The 17,234-nt window shown below is 45.8% G+C and overlaps 1 protein-coding gene across 4 annotated transcripts in view; it reads left to right on the top strand.

Moving 5' to 3' along the window:
* LOC106587230 (SH2 domain-containing adapter protein F) overlaps positions 1–17,234 on the top strand; it is a 112,402-nt gene that overhangs the window by 93,361 nt on the left and 1,807 nt on the right. For 2 of the 4 annotated variants that reach the window (XM_014175420.3, XM_014175421.3), the window contains 2 exons: positions 11,102–11,279; positions 11,487–11,606. In XM_014175420.3, coding sequence (XP_014030895.1) covers positions 11,102–11,279; positions 11,487–11,606 — 298 coding nt within the window. Of the gene's footprint in view, positions 1–2,542; positions 2,708–11,101; positions 11,280–11,486; positions 11,607–17,234 lie in introns of all 4 variants that reach the window. The other 2 variants (XM_082969463.1, XM_082969462.1) reach the window with 2 other exon arrangements.

Raw genomic sequence — 17,234 nt, 5'->3', positions numbered from 1 at the left:
TCTTCCTCTTCCTCATAATGCTCAAGGCACCTCCACTGTCACGGAGTCCCACGGGATGTCATACTGAGTAAGAGAACAACCTTCTACCCATGATTCACCTCTTCCCAAAGCAAAACACATGGATCACTGTGGGGACATGTCAAAGGTGAGGCAGTACCAACTAAAGGACCTGATGCCTGTCTGTGCCAGCCCAGTCATACACACACAGACTGTTCTATCTGGCACACAGTACTACGCAGTATGTGTGACTTGGATAGACTGTGATAGAGGCTCCAGAGATGTTTGAGTGCAAATGTCTTTGTGCATTCTCTGCTGTGTTTCAGCCTCTCTCATCACCTCAGCCTGAAAAATTAGGATGAAGAATTGGCCCCCATTGCTCCCCAGTCCCAGGCAGGTCACTTCACACTGTGTCTCAGAGCAACGCGTCGAGGCCTTAAGATGCACTCATTCGTGCCGCAACATAACATCCAAGCCAAAATGTATTCAGAAAAGGCCCTTGGGCTGACAGAAAATTGAAACAGGTTATAGGGTAAGGGAAAAATCAGACACCTGGAGGTTTGAAGACTGCCATTGTACTTCTGCCACTTGAATCAGTTTACCTTTCTTTTAGAAGTGGCTGTGTGACAGCTCACCTCCACTATTGCATTGTGCATCTGTGTAGAGCTGAGCTAAGCTGAGACCGACCTGTAAGAGTGGGCTTTACATCCCCAGAGCAAGGCTGCGTAACACTGCAACGCCGGCTACTCCCAAAACAATTACATGCTAACCTGGAATGTGAAATGAGAATTAGACTTTTAAGCGCTCAGCGGTGAGGCATCCCAAGGCAGGAAGTTATTATATTAGCTGCTAGTGCTCTGACTTCTGTCCCAACCCTATACCTCTGTCTTATTTGCCTTTGTCTGAGAACCAGGGATAACTCTCTCTCCCATTGGCTGTCATAGTGAGGAAAGGACACCATTAAAGTAAGGAAACTTCATTCCGAGAACACCATTCATAGTAAGGACTCCATCCTCATGTGAGCCCTTGCCACATTACTCTCACCCTGCCACAACAGCACTAAGGCTGAGGTATTTAATTGCTTGTCCAAAATAATATTCTCTGTTTCCCCTCTTCATCTGCTGAGCTGATCCCCCCCCCCCCTCCTCATTAGCATGTTCTGCACCCCAGCCTTTTCCTGCAGGCCAGAACAAGGACAAGTCCATAATGTGTCCGTTCAACTCACAGCATAAAAGCTAGTTTAGCAGCCTATAAAACCTGGCAACAGACAGGCGTGAGTGAGCAATTTCCCAGCTTTTTTTGTGTTTTTTTCATCAGCAGTGGAAATAGCAGTCACTCCACCTGGGGTGGGTGATTCTAAATGAATGGCTTACTTGGCATGAGGATAGTAAAGAATCCATTGGAATAGGGGTTGAATGTCATTGTTTTTGAGACAATGGTTAGACCGGAATGTATTTGAGCTAGGCATTCTGTGGTGTGTTTTTTTTCTACTTTCAACAATGCATCTTACTGCTTCTACTACTATTATATGAGGGCAATTCAATGATGAAACATAACATCAGGACTCTATTTGTTTATCCAGAGAATGATGAGACTTGACAGGCAACATGTCATTCCTGGCTGTAGAACTCCCTCCTGCACAGCCAGTCATGTTTCCCGGTGCACCATGTTTCTTTATTAGCCACTGCAGCAAACAGACCAGCAGCTCCCTGGTGGATAGGGAAATGCACTCCCCTTCCCATCCCCTTATTTATCGAGCCTCCTGTGCTATTAAACAAGTGGGCCATTCCCAGTGAAAGATGGGCCGGCGTACCAGCACTCGATTTACTCTGGTAATACCCCATCTGGACATGAGCGATACATTACTGAGGGGCTAGGTCTGTGGGGTGCCCCCCCACCATTACAGTACAATGGATTCCACTGTGTCAGGCACCAGTAGAGAATCTTGTATATTGCCCTTTATCTTATTGTGGAGGCAGTTTCAGACTTTGTAACTCAGTTATGAGCCATACCAGAGCTTGTGTTGTCCGTGAGGCTATTCACACTAGCCAAGTCATGCTCAGGTCTTTGATTCTGTGTTTTAAAAGCCTCATTAGTAGCTCTCTTCAGCCACTTTCCCTGCTAAACCTGGAGCGTAATTAATGACTCTGACCTGCAGTTGAAAATTCCACTGGTTGACTCCTTGTAAAACGTCAAAGAAACATGTAGAGGCAAAGTGGAGAGGTCAAAGAGCACAGTCTGTCTCTCTCAGGTAAACTAATACTCCTTCCTTTTCAGTCTTGCTCTCTCCTGGTTTCCCTGCTGTTCTATTGACTATGCTGTGGTATACTAACCTGACCTGTACCTGCATGGGATGCTACTGTCCAGCATTTCTCTTACTCTGCTCTCTTCTGTGTTCCCCTTTCCCCTTCATCTCTCTCTGTATCTTTCTCTGCCTCTATCCCTTTATCTCTCTCACGTTTTCTCTCTTCTCTCACTCGCTCTACCTCACTCTCTTCCACTCCTTCCCTCTTGCTCCCGTCCTGGTGACCTGGGCTGCCTGCAGTAGAGATTAAAGTGATCAAGGATCTGCCGTGGCCCCCTCCTGTCGGCCAGCTCAACCACAGTCCTGCCCTGGCGCTGCTGGAGGGGGTGGAGTCACCCCCCGCTCTGCCCCCCCAGCCAGCCCAGCACTCCCCTGGACACACTGCCTGTGACCAGCACCACCATGGTGGGTTTTGTTGTCCCTGTCCTGTCTGTCCATCCCACCACCATCAGAGAGTCTCATCCAGCGCCCCTTACCCTCATCAACAATGTCCCCGTGCCTCTTTCTCTTGCCATATCCATATCTAATTTCCATGGCTCATCCTCCTCTTCCTCCTGTTCCCTGATAGGGTACTGTAATGGTGAACTGTCATTGTCTGACAAAGTAGAGAAATTGCATGGGCGACAACATACCATACAGTTGTAAGACAACATTCCATTCACTATGACAACATATGAAAACAGTAACAGCCGTTTACTGTGTGACCTCATTGAGTGAGGAGGAAGTGATTGATCAGCTCTACAGTATCTTTAAATCAGTTTGGCGGTTCACATTATCTCTGTAATAACTGCCCTTTTCCATCTGGATTACATATGGCAGAAAATCACTATTACTAGCCAGGTTGTGTGGACGAAGGCTCATTAATTTTAATGGTGCTGAATTGCCTTCTGAATGGGTAATTGGAAGTGTAGGTGACCCATAATGCTACTGTCAACAGAGGCATAACTGTTCCAAGGCAAGCATCCCCTTGCCCACTGCTCTTTATAGATCATTCTCTCAAACCCTTTATTAAGAACCCATTCAAATCCCAAAGTTTACTACTCTTTATTTTGGTGAGAACATCCATGTAGCACAAAGTGTTTGACCTTGATCTTATAATGCTCGGTGACCAAATAATAACCCTATTTCCAGAGTTCTGGACTTGAGTCACATGACTTGGACTCGGGACTCGTCTTTGACTTGAGACTGATGACTTGAAATGATCTGGCCAGGTTTTGTAACGTTTTGTCACTCATTTTATGGCAGAGTCTCCTTGGATTATGCAACACGCAGCAAGAGACAGCCGCAGCATCGCCCTTGCAAAAAAACCATTTTCATTTATCATACCATTTCTTACCCTTGGAGTGGACGCGATGTTTGTGCACATGAACGTTCTCAAGACTCCTGTGGTAGAAGTTCTGTTTAGTTAGTTCAATGTATGGCTTCTTTTGTTCATATTTCCCGGGTTATGTCCGAGTTCCGTGTGCCATACTGCATGTCTCTGTCATTCTGGTTGTGCGTAATAGGAGCGTGCCCCAGTGCGCATAGAAAAGGCTACGTGGCCTGGGCGCCATGCTATGGAGACAGTACGTTGAATAAGATCAACTATTTTCTCATGTATGAATGGTGATGAAATTAATAATCATCAAGTCTGATTAAAAACAAATGTAGAAATGTAACAATGGATGTGGAAATTGCTTTTTACATTGTAGAACCAGCTTATTTGTTGTAATTGCCAATTGGGTAATTGTATGGTCCTGGGAGTGGTCAAGTGCTTATATGTACCTGTTTGAGCTCCTGTTAGATGGATTCGATTTGGTTTCTCAAGGGGAGGCTGTACTGTCTTGTCCGCTACCTATGTCCGTTCAGATAGGACAGGTTATGCCTCATACAGAAGCTATTTCTTTTGGGCTGTGTATATTTGGTAACTCTACTTGTATATTTGTATGATATGGGCTTTCACCATTGAATCCCTGAGACCTGTAAAATAAATCTACACTCTGAGCACGTCAACCTGCCTTGCCTTCTGCTGATGTCACGCCCTGACGACTGCTACAAGATCCCTATTTCACAATTACATCTAAATGTGTTGTAGACAGAATTATAAAAAGGGCTGTCTAGTAGCCTCAATAAATAGACAAAGATTTGCAGTCATCGCATGTATAGATGCATTTTTAAATTGACTTAAAAAAAACGTGTCTCAACTTGACTTCCTCTTAGAATGCACGACTTGGACTTGACTCAAGACTCGACCCATTCTACTTGAGACTCACTTGAGACATGGACCTTGTGACATGAGACTTGCTTGTGATTCGATTAATAGTGTCTTGGTCCATTTCCAATTATGAAGCCTCCATGTGTTTGCCAATGTTTGCAGCTTTCCCACAGCTCTACAATCAGTAACTAATTATCCAGGGAGAGGGAGGAGAGGGACCATGTTTAGCAGAACTAATACTCAGGCTGAGGCTCTGTACTCCCCTGGTAGTGTAGAGGTGGTGTTCTACTATAGAGAGACCAGTGGAGACTGGGGTTTAAATGTGTTTAATGTCCTTCATACTGTTCTATCCATTCCAACCAGTACAATGAGCCATCCTCCCTCCACCAGAGAGTGGGCCAGTAAAATGAGCTGTCTGTGTTCTGAGGGTGAGGACAGGGCAGATGTCTGATTTATGCCCCATAATGCCTTGGGAATGGCTCCACTTCCCCCATGCATGGGATATGAGTGGGTTTCAGTGTGGCGTCTGGCTGAAAGAGGATCCTCTCTCTGTCTGAACTCCCACTACATCACATGGGTCAGATGTTGGATATAGAGACTGGGGGTGGAGGGCTCTCTGACCTTCCTGTGAGTACAATTGCATGCCTCTCACCTCCTGCCGCCTCTGGCTACAGGCAGGCCTCCACTCAAGCAGGAGGACATAGTAAGAGTAGGTAGAAGTTGTTCCTAACCACTGCTACAGGGTCAGATGTTTTGACATCCTCCTAATGGTTAAAGTTGGGTGTAGGGTAATTAATCTGATCCTAGAACTGTTGTTAGGGGCAAAAGCCATTGCTCCTCCTGGCCCTAGCCAGGTCTCCAGGTTACAAGTGTTACCAGGGTCATTATGATTAGCTGTGTGATATGGACCTGGATGGAACAGCGCCCGGTACAGCCCAACAGAACCTGTCTCACCAGTTCAACATCATTATCATATTTAAATATTGCCTGACAGCCGTGACAGTACATCTACATATAAATAGAAGACAGAGTCCTTTGTCTGGACGTAATAAAGAGCTTTTGCCTTTGTTTTCTGATGTGAATTCATTGTCTGGGTGTTCAGGCCATTCTCTTACCTTCTCCTCCCTTTGTCTCACTAGAATACAAAACAGTGTAATTTAAAGATATCCAGATTTCGTTTTTGTTCAAGGAATCTGCAGGCTTTTAAGCCTTTGGAGGATTGTTCCTTTGTTTTTGGGATTAGATAGAAAAATAACATGCCTTGATGTTGAACTCATCAGAGAACAAGACCATTGGGCTCAGCAAATGTGTTTCTATATAATCCTTTCAACAGATCCTTATTCGACTTCCCGAAGCACAATATTCTCTGGATGTCAACAGAAAGCAGTGGTTTTACAAGCTGCTCGTTCTCTCCCATGGCCTTGTATGGTTTCATGGCTTGATGCTCACAATGTGCCATGCATTTCAATGAGCCTTCAGACCTGTTAATCATTTCACATGTCAAGCTGGAAATCTTAATTGTAACCCTATAATACAGCAGTAGATCTCAAGCTTTCCCCACTGACCAATGAACTCACTCTTTTGATGGAAGTACCATTAGTAAATGAGAATTAATTAGCTGGCTTAATTAGTAAATGTGCTGTGTGGAAGGTGGGTGGTTGTCTCAGTGAGAGGAGCCAGTAGTGAGTGGTTTTCAGCTTGCTGGATTCCTTTGTCGCTTTCTCTCTGCTCTGCTTTGCTCTAGGCATGTTCTGGTCCTCTAGATGTCCCTTTGACCTTTGTGGCCTGCGTTTATCTAAGTCCCAGCCAATCAGCTCCCTCTCTCCATCTCCCTTCCTCTCTACCTCCATCCCCCTCCCTCCATCCCTGCAGCCTGTGTTTTGTTGGGAGCCTGTAGAGATAGGTGGAAGGCTGGAGAGGGTGGGCCCTTCAACCATCCATCACCGTCTGACTGACGGTTCAATCTGATACCGAGATTCCATTTGCTCTGCTTTACACGCCACAATACAGGTAGTGTAGACAGGCTGGCAGACACAGACACAGAATGGCGTGTGTGTGCGTCCGCGTGGGTCCTTCCATCACTCTAACTGCCCCCCCAGGGCTCATTACCTGTGTGCCAATCCTCTCTTCAATCTCCTCTTGTCTGTCCTGAGTGTGAGAGGTGGAGAATGAAAGGAAATTAGTTTGGGCTGAGTATCGCCAGGAATCAGCCAAACTATAATACCGCTCCAGCTATTGTGGGGGAGACAGTTGGCAATCATAGAAGACACGGGCTCTTCACACTCAAACAAATAAAATGGTCGCTTTTTAGTTGTTGTTAGTGGCTCACTCCTTAGTAATGCCTCTTTGAAGCTATGTGCGTTGCCTCTGAAAAGGCCTGTTCTGACGGTAGAGGTTGAGTGGTGAATGCCGCTGAGGATAGCCATTCACCCGGCCTAGGTGGAGGAGTCAAAAGCAAGAGAAGAACAATTATTTAATCACATTGAGCTGGTTCCTTGTGGATCTGATATTACTGTAGATGTCAGAGTTTAATTGAGGTGTTTAGGAATTAGTATTAGGCATAATTTAAAGTGGGATTGAGAGCACTGAATAGGGCTCAGGTGAACGTCAGTCTAAACTATCACGATCAAACCAATAATAACAGACTTTAGTGTTGGTTCATATTTCTTCATAGCCGTAGACATGGAATGGAGACAGACATTGCCAATGTCATGTACTGGTATGTGATAGCTGATAGCATCGGAGCGTGTTCTGTCTGCCACAGTGATGACAGATAGCTGACCGAAAGTTTCCTCACATGGGAACTCCTCGTGTTCTGATAATACTCTCACATTCACCAACACATACTGACACACTCCTATAGCCAACACCAACACACACATATACGTTCAGAGCACAGGAGGTTGGTGGCACCTTAATTGGGGAGGACGGGCTCATGGTAAAGGCTGGAGTGGAATTAGTGGAATGGTATCAAACACTTGGCTTCCAGGTGTTTGATACCATTCCGTTTGCACCGTTCCGGCCACTTATTATGAGCCATCCTCCCCTCTGTAGCCTCCAATGTTTCAGAGATACAGGGGACATTGTTTTTTATAGAGATAGGGTTTTGTTTCATTAAAGAGGAAATGAAATATATAGACTACAGCAGTCCCTCTCCCACTGTCTCTTTCTCTGACATTATTGCACAAACGTACACTCAGGGGAAGGTTTGCTGCAGAGCTACAGATTGGCTGTGTCCTGGCTGACAGGGTGAGGGGCTGCAAACACGCATCTTTTCCCACCCGGTCAGTCTCCATGGAAACCCTATCTCACACACATATACATTAAACATATACAAAGGAAGCTACTTGTACCGTTTACAGAAACGGATGTGTGAGAATATATCCTCCATATTTGACTTTTATGGAACAACGGAGACTAGTAAAACAAATAATTTGGCCTCATTTATACTGTACAATGGGAGTCATCTTCAGACTCAACTATGTATTAGTGCAAAAACTGTATAATTTTAATTTTGTATAGCCAAGCCATGGAACTGGTTTGAGCTTTAGAGCAATGTTTCACTAAGGTTGTGTTTACACAGGCAGCCCAATTCAGATATTTTTTATTTTTGGAACAAATTGGTATTTTGACCAGTCAGATCTTTAGCCAATTATCTGGGCAAAACATGAGAATTGGGCTGCCTGTGTAAACGCAGCCTAATTTATTAAATTAAATAAGTACTTATTATTCACATGAACTATAGAAATTAGGTTAAGGGGAGCCCCTGGTGGTCACTGGTGGAACAACATGATCATGTATGTATGATGTAGCTTTGCCAGTGGTAAGCACATGCTGTGCATGCTTCAGGGATGCTTAGAATAGGTTTTTGCTGTTCAGTATGCAGCTTAGCATCAGACAGACAGTTAATTGCTTCTATTTGTGCATGTCAGGCATTTACATGAGGTTGTTTTCTAGAAGACATCTACATTTATTCATTCATAAAATATATACAAATGCAACAATTTCAACAATTTTACTGAGTTACAGATCATGTAAGGAAATCAGTCAATTGAAATAAATTCATTAGGCCCTTATCTATGGATTTCACATGACTGGAAATGCAGATATGCATCAGTTGGTCAAAGATGGCTTAAAAAAAAAAAGATAGGGTCATGGATCAGAAAACCAGTCAGTATCTGGTATGACCACCATTTGCCACATACAGCGCGACACATCTAATTTGCATAGAGTTGATAAGGCTGTTGATTGTGGCCTATGGAATGTTGTCCCACTCCTCTTCAATGGCTGTGCGAAATTTCTGGATATTGGCTGGAACTGGAGCATGCTGTCGTACACGTCGATCCAGAGCATCCCAAACATGCCAATGTCTTGTGAATATGCAGACCATGGAAGAACTGGGGCATTTTCAGCTTCCAGGAATTATGTACAGATTCTTACGACATGGGGTTGTGCATTATCATGCTGAAACATAAGGTGATGGCGGCAGATTAATTGCACGACAGTAGGCCTCAGGATCTCGTCACGCTATCTCTGTGCATTCAATTTGACATCAATAAAATGCAATTGTGTTTGTTGTGCGCCGCTTATGCCTGCCCATACCATAACCCCACTGCCACCATGGGGCACTCTGTTCACAATGTTGATATCAGCAAACCGCTGGCCCACACAACGCCATAAACGCTGTCTGTCATATGCCTGGTACAGTTGAAACCGGGATTCAACCGGGATTCAGCCGTGAAGTGTGCCAGTGACCATCGAATGTGAGCAGTTATCCATTGAAGTCGGTTACGACAGTGAACTGCAGTCAAGTCAAGACCCTGGCGAGGATGATGAGATGAGATTCCCTAAGACTGTTTCTGAAAGTTTGTTCGGAAATTCTTTGGTTGTGCAAACCCACAGTTTAATCAGCTGTCCGGATGGCTGGTCTCAGATGATCCCGCAGGTGAAGAAGTAAAATGTGGAGGTCCTGGACTGGCGTGGTTACACGTGGTCTGCGGTTATGAGACCGGTTGAACATACTGCCAAATTCTCTTAAACTAAATAGGAGGTGGCTTGTTGTAGAGAAATTAACATTCAATTCACTGGAAACAGCTCTGGTGGACATTCCTGCAGTCTGTCTGCCTGTCTCTGTCTGTCTGTCTGTCCCGATCCGATCCACTCAGTGAAGTTAAACCCAGGCCTGGAGTGAGATTAGCCCTTGAGATGAGTGGTGGCGGGGGGCATGCAATCACAACTAAGAGTATGCTAAATGAACTGCTTCCATCAGAGTCTCAACGTTTGATGTTGCTCCACTCCTCTTGAAGCCCTAAAGCGGTCTTCAGCATTTTGGCAGTGACAGACTGGTAATGTGTTTGATGTTGAAGGGTGACCTCAGTTTACTACTGGGGGTAGCAAGCCAAGGCAACTGGAAATGAGGCTCTTTCCAAAGGATGGTGTGACATCAACTACAGAAATGAGGTGTGGAGTAAAACAGCCCCCTCTCCTGTGTCAGTGTCTCTGACCGCTGACCACTACCAGGAAGTTCTGAGGTTTCAACTTCTACTCCTGGTCCCCTCCCACCCTCTGATCTCACATCAGACTGTGTAAATAGGGAGATTGAGTAGCTTGTTTCTGATTGGTCTAAAAGCAAATCTCTGACCTCTAACTTTGTCAGGGTCATGTCACGATTTGGATGGATCACCTCCGATCCCCCATCAGGCCGAGCGGCAAAGCCCTGAGAAGTGCCAACTTCCAAGGGAGCCTGTCTATTCTCTAGTTAGTGACCTTGGCACTTTTCAAGGCCTTGCTCAATGATTAACCTGGACTAGTTTGTGCATGTTGTGTTTTCCCTCCCGTCTGGCATTGTGTACACAGTGTGGCTGGATTGATTTCTGTCTCGCTCTGCCTTCATCTGTGAAGTTCCTTGAGGGGGATGTGTTGTACAGAGTGGTGGGGTGTGTGTTTAAACACTGAGGCATGGCTGTCTCCTCTCATTAACACGTCTCACTGCAGCACAGCGCATACAAGCCGGGAAAGACCAGGAGGAATCATGAAAATTAAGTCACAGCAGCTCAGAGTTTCACAGATATTCCTGATGTTTTGAACACATGCTTCTCTGAACTCAACGCCACTTTAATTCAATTGCTTATAATTGATGAGTACAGGAAACACAAGATGGATTTCAACGGTCAGATTGTTGAAGCTAGAATCCTTAGTTGCTACATCCATTTTAGACTTATAATGTAATGATATATACCCATTGATTCTTGAACAATATAACTTGTAAATATGTCATGAGCTTAGTTCAACTGTCATACACCATCAGGCTCCAAAATATCAGCTTGTTTTTACTCTGTTTACAATGTAAACAAACACTGAATAGCCTCAAAACATGGTTAAAACTGTAATTATGACGTCATAGATGGTCTGTCCTTGCATCCATAGCTCTATGAATTTGAGTGGTTACATTTCTTGAGGCCCGTCCCTTAGCTTTTCACAAAAACGGAGGGGGGGTGTCCAATGTTCCAAGGCTAATATTTGAAATGTCTCCAGGAAGACCTCTATTGAGATGCTGTTATATTGTGATACTCATATCTGTCTGCGGGTCTCTCCTTCATTTACAGTCCAGTTTGAAGGGGTGGAGAAGTCCAGAATGTCGCCCACCAAGGAGGGAAAAGGAGGGCGTCCGCCTCGCATCCACTCCAGTTGCTGTCTGGTCAACACCAAGATGAGCTCTCTGGACCACTGCAGTGCTGCTCTGGGGGAACGCATTGACCCCTCCATGTCCCTGGAGAGCCAATTGTAAGTCATCCTCCCCTACCGTCTTTCTATCCACAGAATTATAATGAGTAGTAATTCTATTCCTGTGATTCTCTCTAGGGATTTGGTACTTTTGTGTTGGTGCTTCTGAGGTAGAGCTGTGTGGAGATATTTGTCTTTTGATGTTAGATAAGACACTTTCTCCACTTGAAACTCTGTTTTATCCTCCCTCTTCTCTCCACCCTGTAGCTGGTACCATGGAGCGATCAGCAGGACGGATGCGGAGTCTCTGCTGAGGCTGTGTAAAGAGGCCAGCTACCTGGTGAGGAACAGTGAGACCAGCAAGAACGACTTCTCCCTCTCACTCAAGTAAGACCCTTCCCATACATACTGTCCACTACACACAAGTAATCAGTGTACAGTTGATGACGCACCACCCTCTCACCACCACCCAGCACCTACTGTGCCTTCAGAAAGTATTCATACCTCTTTTGACTTATTTTGTTGTTACAGCCTGAATTCAACATGTATTATTTCGATTTAATCCATTTTAATTTAATCCACATAATACCCCATAATAAATACCCCACTATATACAGTATGACGCGCACACACACACACACACACACACACACACACACACACACACACACACACACACACACACACTTCACTGAGGGTGTTCACGGGTTATCATAGAGTAGAGTTCTATAGAGTACCAGGTCAACACACAGTACAGCACCATTATTCTGCCTCCAGGAGTCTTCCTCACCTCCTACCTACCTGCTGACTGTCTCTTCAGTATGGTTATGCACATCACCTTTAAGAACCCTGACCTTCCTACATGATGCCCTCCCCTTCCTCCCCTCTCACCTCCACCAGGGAACATCTCTGGCCCTGCTGACTTGCCCAGAACTGAATTCATAATGCCCCCATAGCCGACCTCTGCCCCCTGACTGTGACCTGTCTCCAGGCTAGCGGAGGGTCCAGGGGACAAGCCCTGATTTGTTTAGTCTGGTCTGACATTTGGCTGGAGGGTAGCTTAAAGGGTCTCGCTGCACAGCTGGCATTCACCTCCACAGGGCAGTCACATCCCATCGACTCAGAGGCTCTGAGGGCTCACACTACCGCAGGGAGCCAGCCAACTGATGAGTGTCAGCGGGCTGCCATTTCACCAGCACACAGCAATACCTGGCTGAGAAAAACATTTCACCACAGGGGCAGTGAAAGTGCCTCTGATATGAGCTGCAGAGAGGATAACTGCTTGTTATGGCCATGGAAGACAGTTCTACAGTATTATTGTCACCTTTCTTCAGATATAAACTGGCATTTGTGCTCTTGTTATTCACAGTAAAGCACATATCTGTCGATAAAGTCAGCGATAGATTAGATGCGTTGCAGCAGGAGGAAAAACCGTTGCTGGTGTAACCGATGTGAAATGGCTAGTTAGTTAGCGGTGGTGCACGCTAATAGCGTTTCAATCGGGTGACGTCACTCGCTCTGAGACCTGAAGTAGTTGTTCCCCTTGCTCTGCAAGGGCCGTGGCTTTTGTGGAGCGATGGGTAACGATGCTTCGAGGGTGGCTGTTGTCGATGTGTGCAGAGGGTCCCTGGTTCGAGCTCAGGTAGGGGCGAGGAGAGGGACAGAAGCTATACTGTTACACTGGTCCCGAGGACCAGTGTGCTTTAGGCTCATATCTGCTGGCAGGAGGAGATGATGCTGTCCAGAGCTGTTCCACTGCTCCTCACACTGACTTACTGCTCATTTCATTACCAGAGTTCTGGGACTCTGCTCTAGCCTGCCAGGGGACACACACGGGGAATTAGACTGGTGGGCTTGATTGGACAGACAGTGCTGGGCCATTGGCTGGACTGTCTGTAGGCCTTATTGGATAGACAGGGCTGGGGTTGTTTGGGGTGACTTTATTTAACTAGGCAAGTCAGTTAAGAACAAATTCTTATTTACAATGACGGCCTACCCCGGCCAGACCCGGATGATGCTGGGCCAATTGTGCGCCGCCCTATGAGACTCCCAATCATGGCCGGATGTGATACAGCCTAGATTCGAACCAGGGACTGTAGTGATGCCTCTTGCACTGAGATGCAGTGCCTTAGACCGCCACGCCACTCGGGAGGCCACTAGGACACGTCCCATGCTGTGTCTGAGGAGTGTTGTTGATCTCCAGTAGGAGCTGTCCTTCTCAGTCAGAGCCCACACACTGTGACCTTTCAGCCAGCAGCACTGAACCTCTGACCCTGTCAGTACGGCTGCCTCCATGGCCAGTCACTGTAGTAGAAAGTCATATTGAATCTGAGTTCAAAGTTCAAACGCGTAGACTTCTGAGTGTGTCTAGGACCACCAATGTCCATCCCAGAATAATGGCACTAATCCAGAAAGGAGTGATGGAATGAATTGTTACGTGTCTGTGTGCTTGTGAACCATAAATCATAGTTGTGTAAAAGGCTGTTTACAACACTCTCTTTGTTGGACCTCCTGCACAGATCAGTGGAGATGTCATCCACACAGGGCAAAGGCAGGAAGGCAGATATTTCTAAACCGCTCTGGTGTGTGTGGTGGATCATGTGCCTGTGTCATGCCAGCGTGACTGTGTTTGTTGTGCAGTACTGGTAGGAAGCAGAGGAGGTTGTAGGGTCATTCAGATCAACCCAGTAAACAATCAGCGGGTTGATGCATGGAGCCGGCAGTGGGGAGGGGGTGACAGAGCTCAGTCTGCTCATGTTGGAGCCTTCTCCTTCTCCTGCTTCCTAGAAACCTTTGTGTCAGAGGCTGTAAACCCAATGTGTAGGCCAGATACTCCATGTTGGCAGATGCTGAAACCTCTGTGGCAGAGGCTGGAGACCCTGTGTTTAGATACTCCATGTCTGGAGCCGCTGAAATATTCATGGGGCCAATTCGGCGACACGTTTGTGCTTTGCATCATTGATGAAGGCCCAGACTTTCACTAACCATGAGTCTCGAGAGCCGTTTGACAGGGAGAGAGGGTACCTTGTCTCTGTCTCTCTCTCTTCCTCCTCCTCTCTCTGATGATGAGTGGTCTTTTAGGTGCATAAAACACATTTAGCCTTTCACTGGTCTCTGAGAGGCGTAGCTCTCCCTCCTCCCCCAGGGAGGTGTTTTACACAGCCGGGTTTACGGGCTGGCTGAGGTAGAAAATAAACCGTTGATGAAAGAGGAAAACAAAGATTTATGCAACAAAATGTGTTGATGCTATAACACATGGGAAACTAGAAAGCCTTGGAGTTGTAGAAAGAACAACAAAAGCTCTCCACGTTGGCAGTTGAATTCGTGTCAGGAGAGGCAAAAGTGTCTCAGAAAAGTGTCCTCTCCTGGTCTTTCTTGTGAGAGACACCGGGCTCTCCCAGTTTGTTGTGGAGTGTGCTGTTCAGTGTGCGTGCAGTCCAGTGCACAGTTCAATGCGTTTTATTAATGCATGTTTTGTTCTTGGATATTACCACAACTGGAATGGTTCCCAAATGAAACACAACAACAACACAGCTTTGTGTTTTGTACAATATAGTTGACCTATAATGAGCAGCACCAACCACATTCCTGTTTTTAAAGTCACTCTAAACCACGAGGAACAGGTGTGGTCATGTCCTGATCATGTTCGTAATCCTTCCAGTCAGACACGCTCTGTTTGTGGCTGCCACAGTACGTATTAAACCGGAAGAATAGCTATTCAAGACATTTCCTGTCCCACAATGCTTCATAAGGTCATGGCTTTCTTTCTGGATCATTATCTTCTGTTGGGTGAGTTTGGCTTCATTACATTGAAGCATCATTCAGGGTGCAGTCTAATATATGGGAGGTAGAGATAAACGATGATGGCTGTCAGCCTATTTCTCTACTGTGAGGATGAGAGGGTTCAAGTGAAAGTCATAGACCCCGGTGAACAGGACACCAGTCATCCAGAGGGAAATGAATCCCGATTAGACAATAAAAGCGCACAACTAAATAGGATAAGATAACAAACACAAAAGGCCCAGTCTTGTCAGAAATAGCCCTACATTTCTGTTATCAGACAGCAGTGAGTAGTGGTCTGTTGCGCCGTTGTCTCTGAGTCTCCATGGAGCTGAAACGCGATAAGCGTAGCTAAACGCTGATGGGGAAGGAAATCTTAGGGGGATTTTTAAAATGTTCCTATTGATGTGTTTAGCTTTTTAAGTGGTGTGCTCGTGTAACCCAAGGCCTAGCTCCTCAAGCTGTTGATGAATCAAACACACTTTGCCTTCAGAGTGGACTCTCCTCTCCTGGCCCAGCTTAAGAAGCAGCTACACAGTGACTGCATCCCAAATTGGCACCCTAATTCCCTATATAGTGCACTACTTTTGGCCTAAGCCCTAAATGGGGAACAGGGTGTAATTTGGAATGTAGGCAGTGAACAGGCTGTGTGACTAGAGATATCTGTCCTCATCTACTCCAACCAATAAACTTTGATTTGATGAACAGCCTAGTAATGACAGAGACGTATTCAACTGGAGGAGCTGGCTGGCTGATCAGGCTCAGTGATGGAGGAGGCTGAAGCTGGCTGTATTTACTTCACTTTTATAGCAGCAGAGAAACCCTGCAGTCTCCCTCAGCTCTCTTATAAAACGATCATCCACCTCTCCTCACGCTAGATGCTCTCAATCTCCCTCGTTTCTTTTACGGTCTCTGTCTCCCCCTCTCCGTCTCCTCTCTCCTTCTATCTCCCCCTCTCTAACCATACTTTTAGTGCAGAAACTATACATGTCAAGGCTGTGACTTGCCAGTCCTACAGCATTAATGTGTTGAAGAGAAGATATGAGAGAATTATTGTTGACTCTCCATCTGCATTGGTCCTTACTAGTTTCACCGTGTCACACAAAGTGTTTGTCTCTTGGTTCATGAACTGATGAAAGATTTGACTTAAAGTAAGGATTTTCCTCTGATGTTTTTGAGAAATGTCATTTTTAATGGTTATTGTCCCTTAATTGAACCTGTTAAATTTCCCCTTGATCCTAATGTTGTTCTCTCCATGGCTTTGTTTCTGCTGGTGTCTTAGTGAGATAATATGGCTTCAGGCTTTTTGAATGCATTTTTAAGATAAGGGAAGTATGGACATCTCATTTAAGATGCCCAGCAATTTGTGCTTTCTGCTGATAATGGACACGCACACACACGCAGAATGGATAAGAAAACATATTTCCATCTTTGAATGCCACTCCCCTCTTATGGGAACAGGAAGTCATTGCAGTCCATCACTGTCTGGCTGTTATTCCACTGTTTTATTTCTGTTGACAGGAGAGGTGACACCTGCTCTGCTAAATATTGTATATATACTTTTCCGCTAGCCCCTCTCCCCCTCTACCTCACTGTCTTCGTCTTCTCCCTTTCTACCTCACCGTCTTCCTCTTCTCCCCCTCTACCTCACCGTCTTCGTCTTCTCCCTTTCTACCTCACCGTCTTCCTCTTCTCCCCCTCTACCTCACCATCTTCCTCTTCTCCCCCTCTACCTCACCATCTTCCTCTTCTCTACCTCACCATCTTCCTCTTCTCCCCCTCTACTTCACCATCTACCTCTCTCTCATCCCTCTCTCTTCCTCTTCTCCACTCCTCCTCTCCTTCTCCTTCTATGTGATCAAAGGCCTGTGTCACTGCCCTCCTCCCTGCAGCTTCTGTCTAGTGCAGCATAATGGGTTTTATACAGCCACATTTCTCATTAAGACAAGGCTCCAGAGCAGGAGATTACTTAAGAGCTGTAAAGCACACAGATCCAAGGCTCTGGCTCAGCCCTAGAAATACTGAAGGGAGCACATCCCAGGGAGCTTTTCATTTGCTCTGCATTTATTAACTGGTGTAGCCTAAGTGATTCTTCCTGGCTGCTCATTAGACTAGTAGCACTCTCTACTTATTGTACATAGGAGCACGCAGTATGTGACCTGGGTTCTAAACCAGCCCTACTGTACTGCATCGGCTGGGAATGATCTGTCACACTGTACCGCTGGGAGATAAAGC

This window comes from Salmo salar, chromosome 26 (genome assembly GCF_965601325.2).
Source record: "Salmo salar chromosome 26, fSalSal1, whole genome shotgun sequence".
NCBI classification, from domain to species: domain Eukaryota; kingdom Metazoa; phylum Chordata; class Actinopteri; order Salmoniformes; family Salmonidae; genus Salmo; species Salmo salar.
The sequence above is the reverse complement of the archived record's forward strand: the minus strand, read 5'-3'. Positions and strand labels throughout refer to the sequence as shown.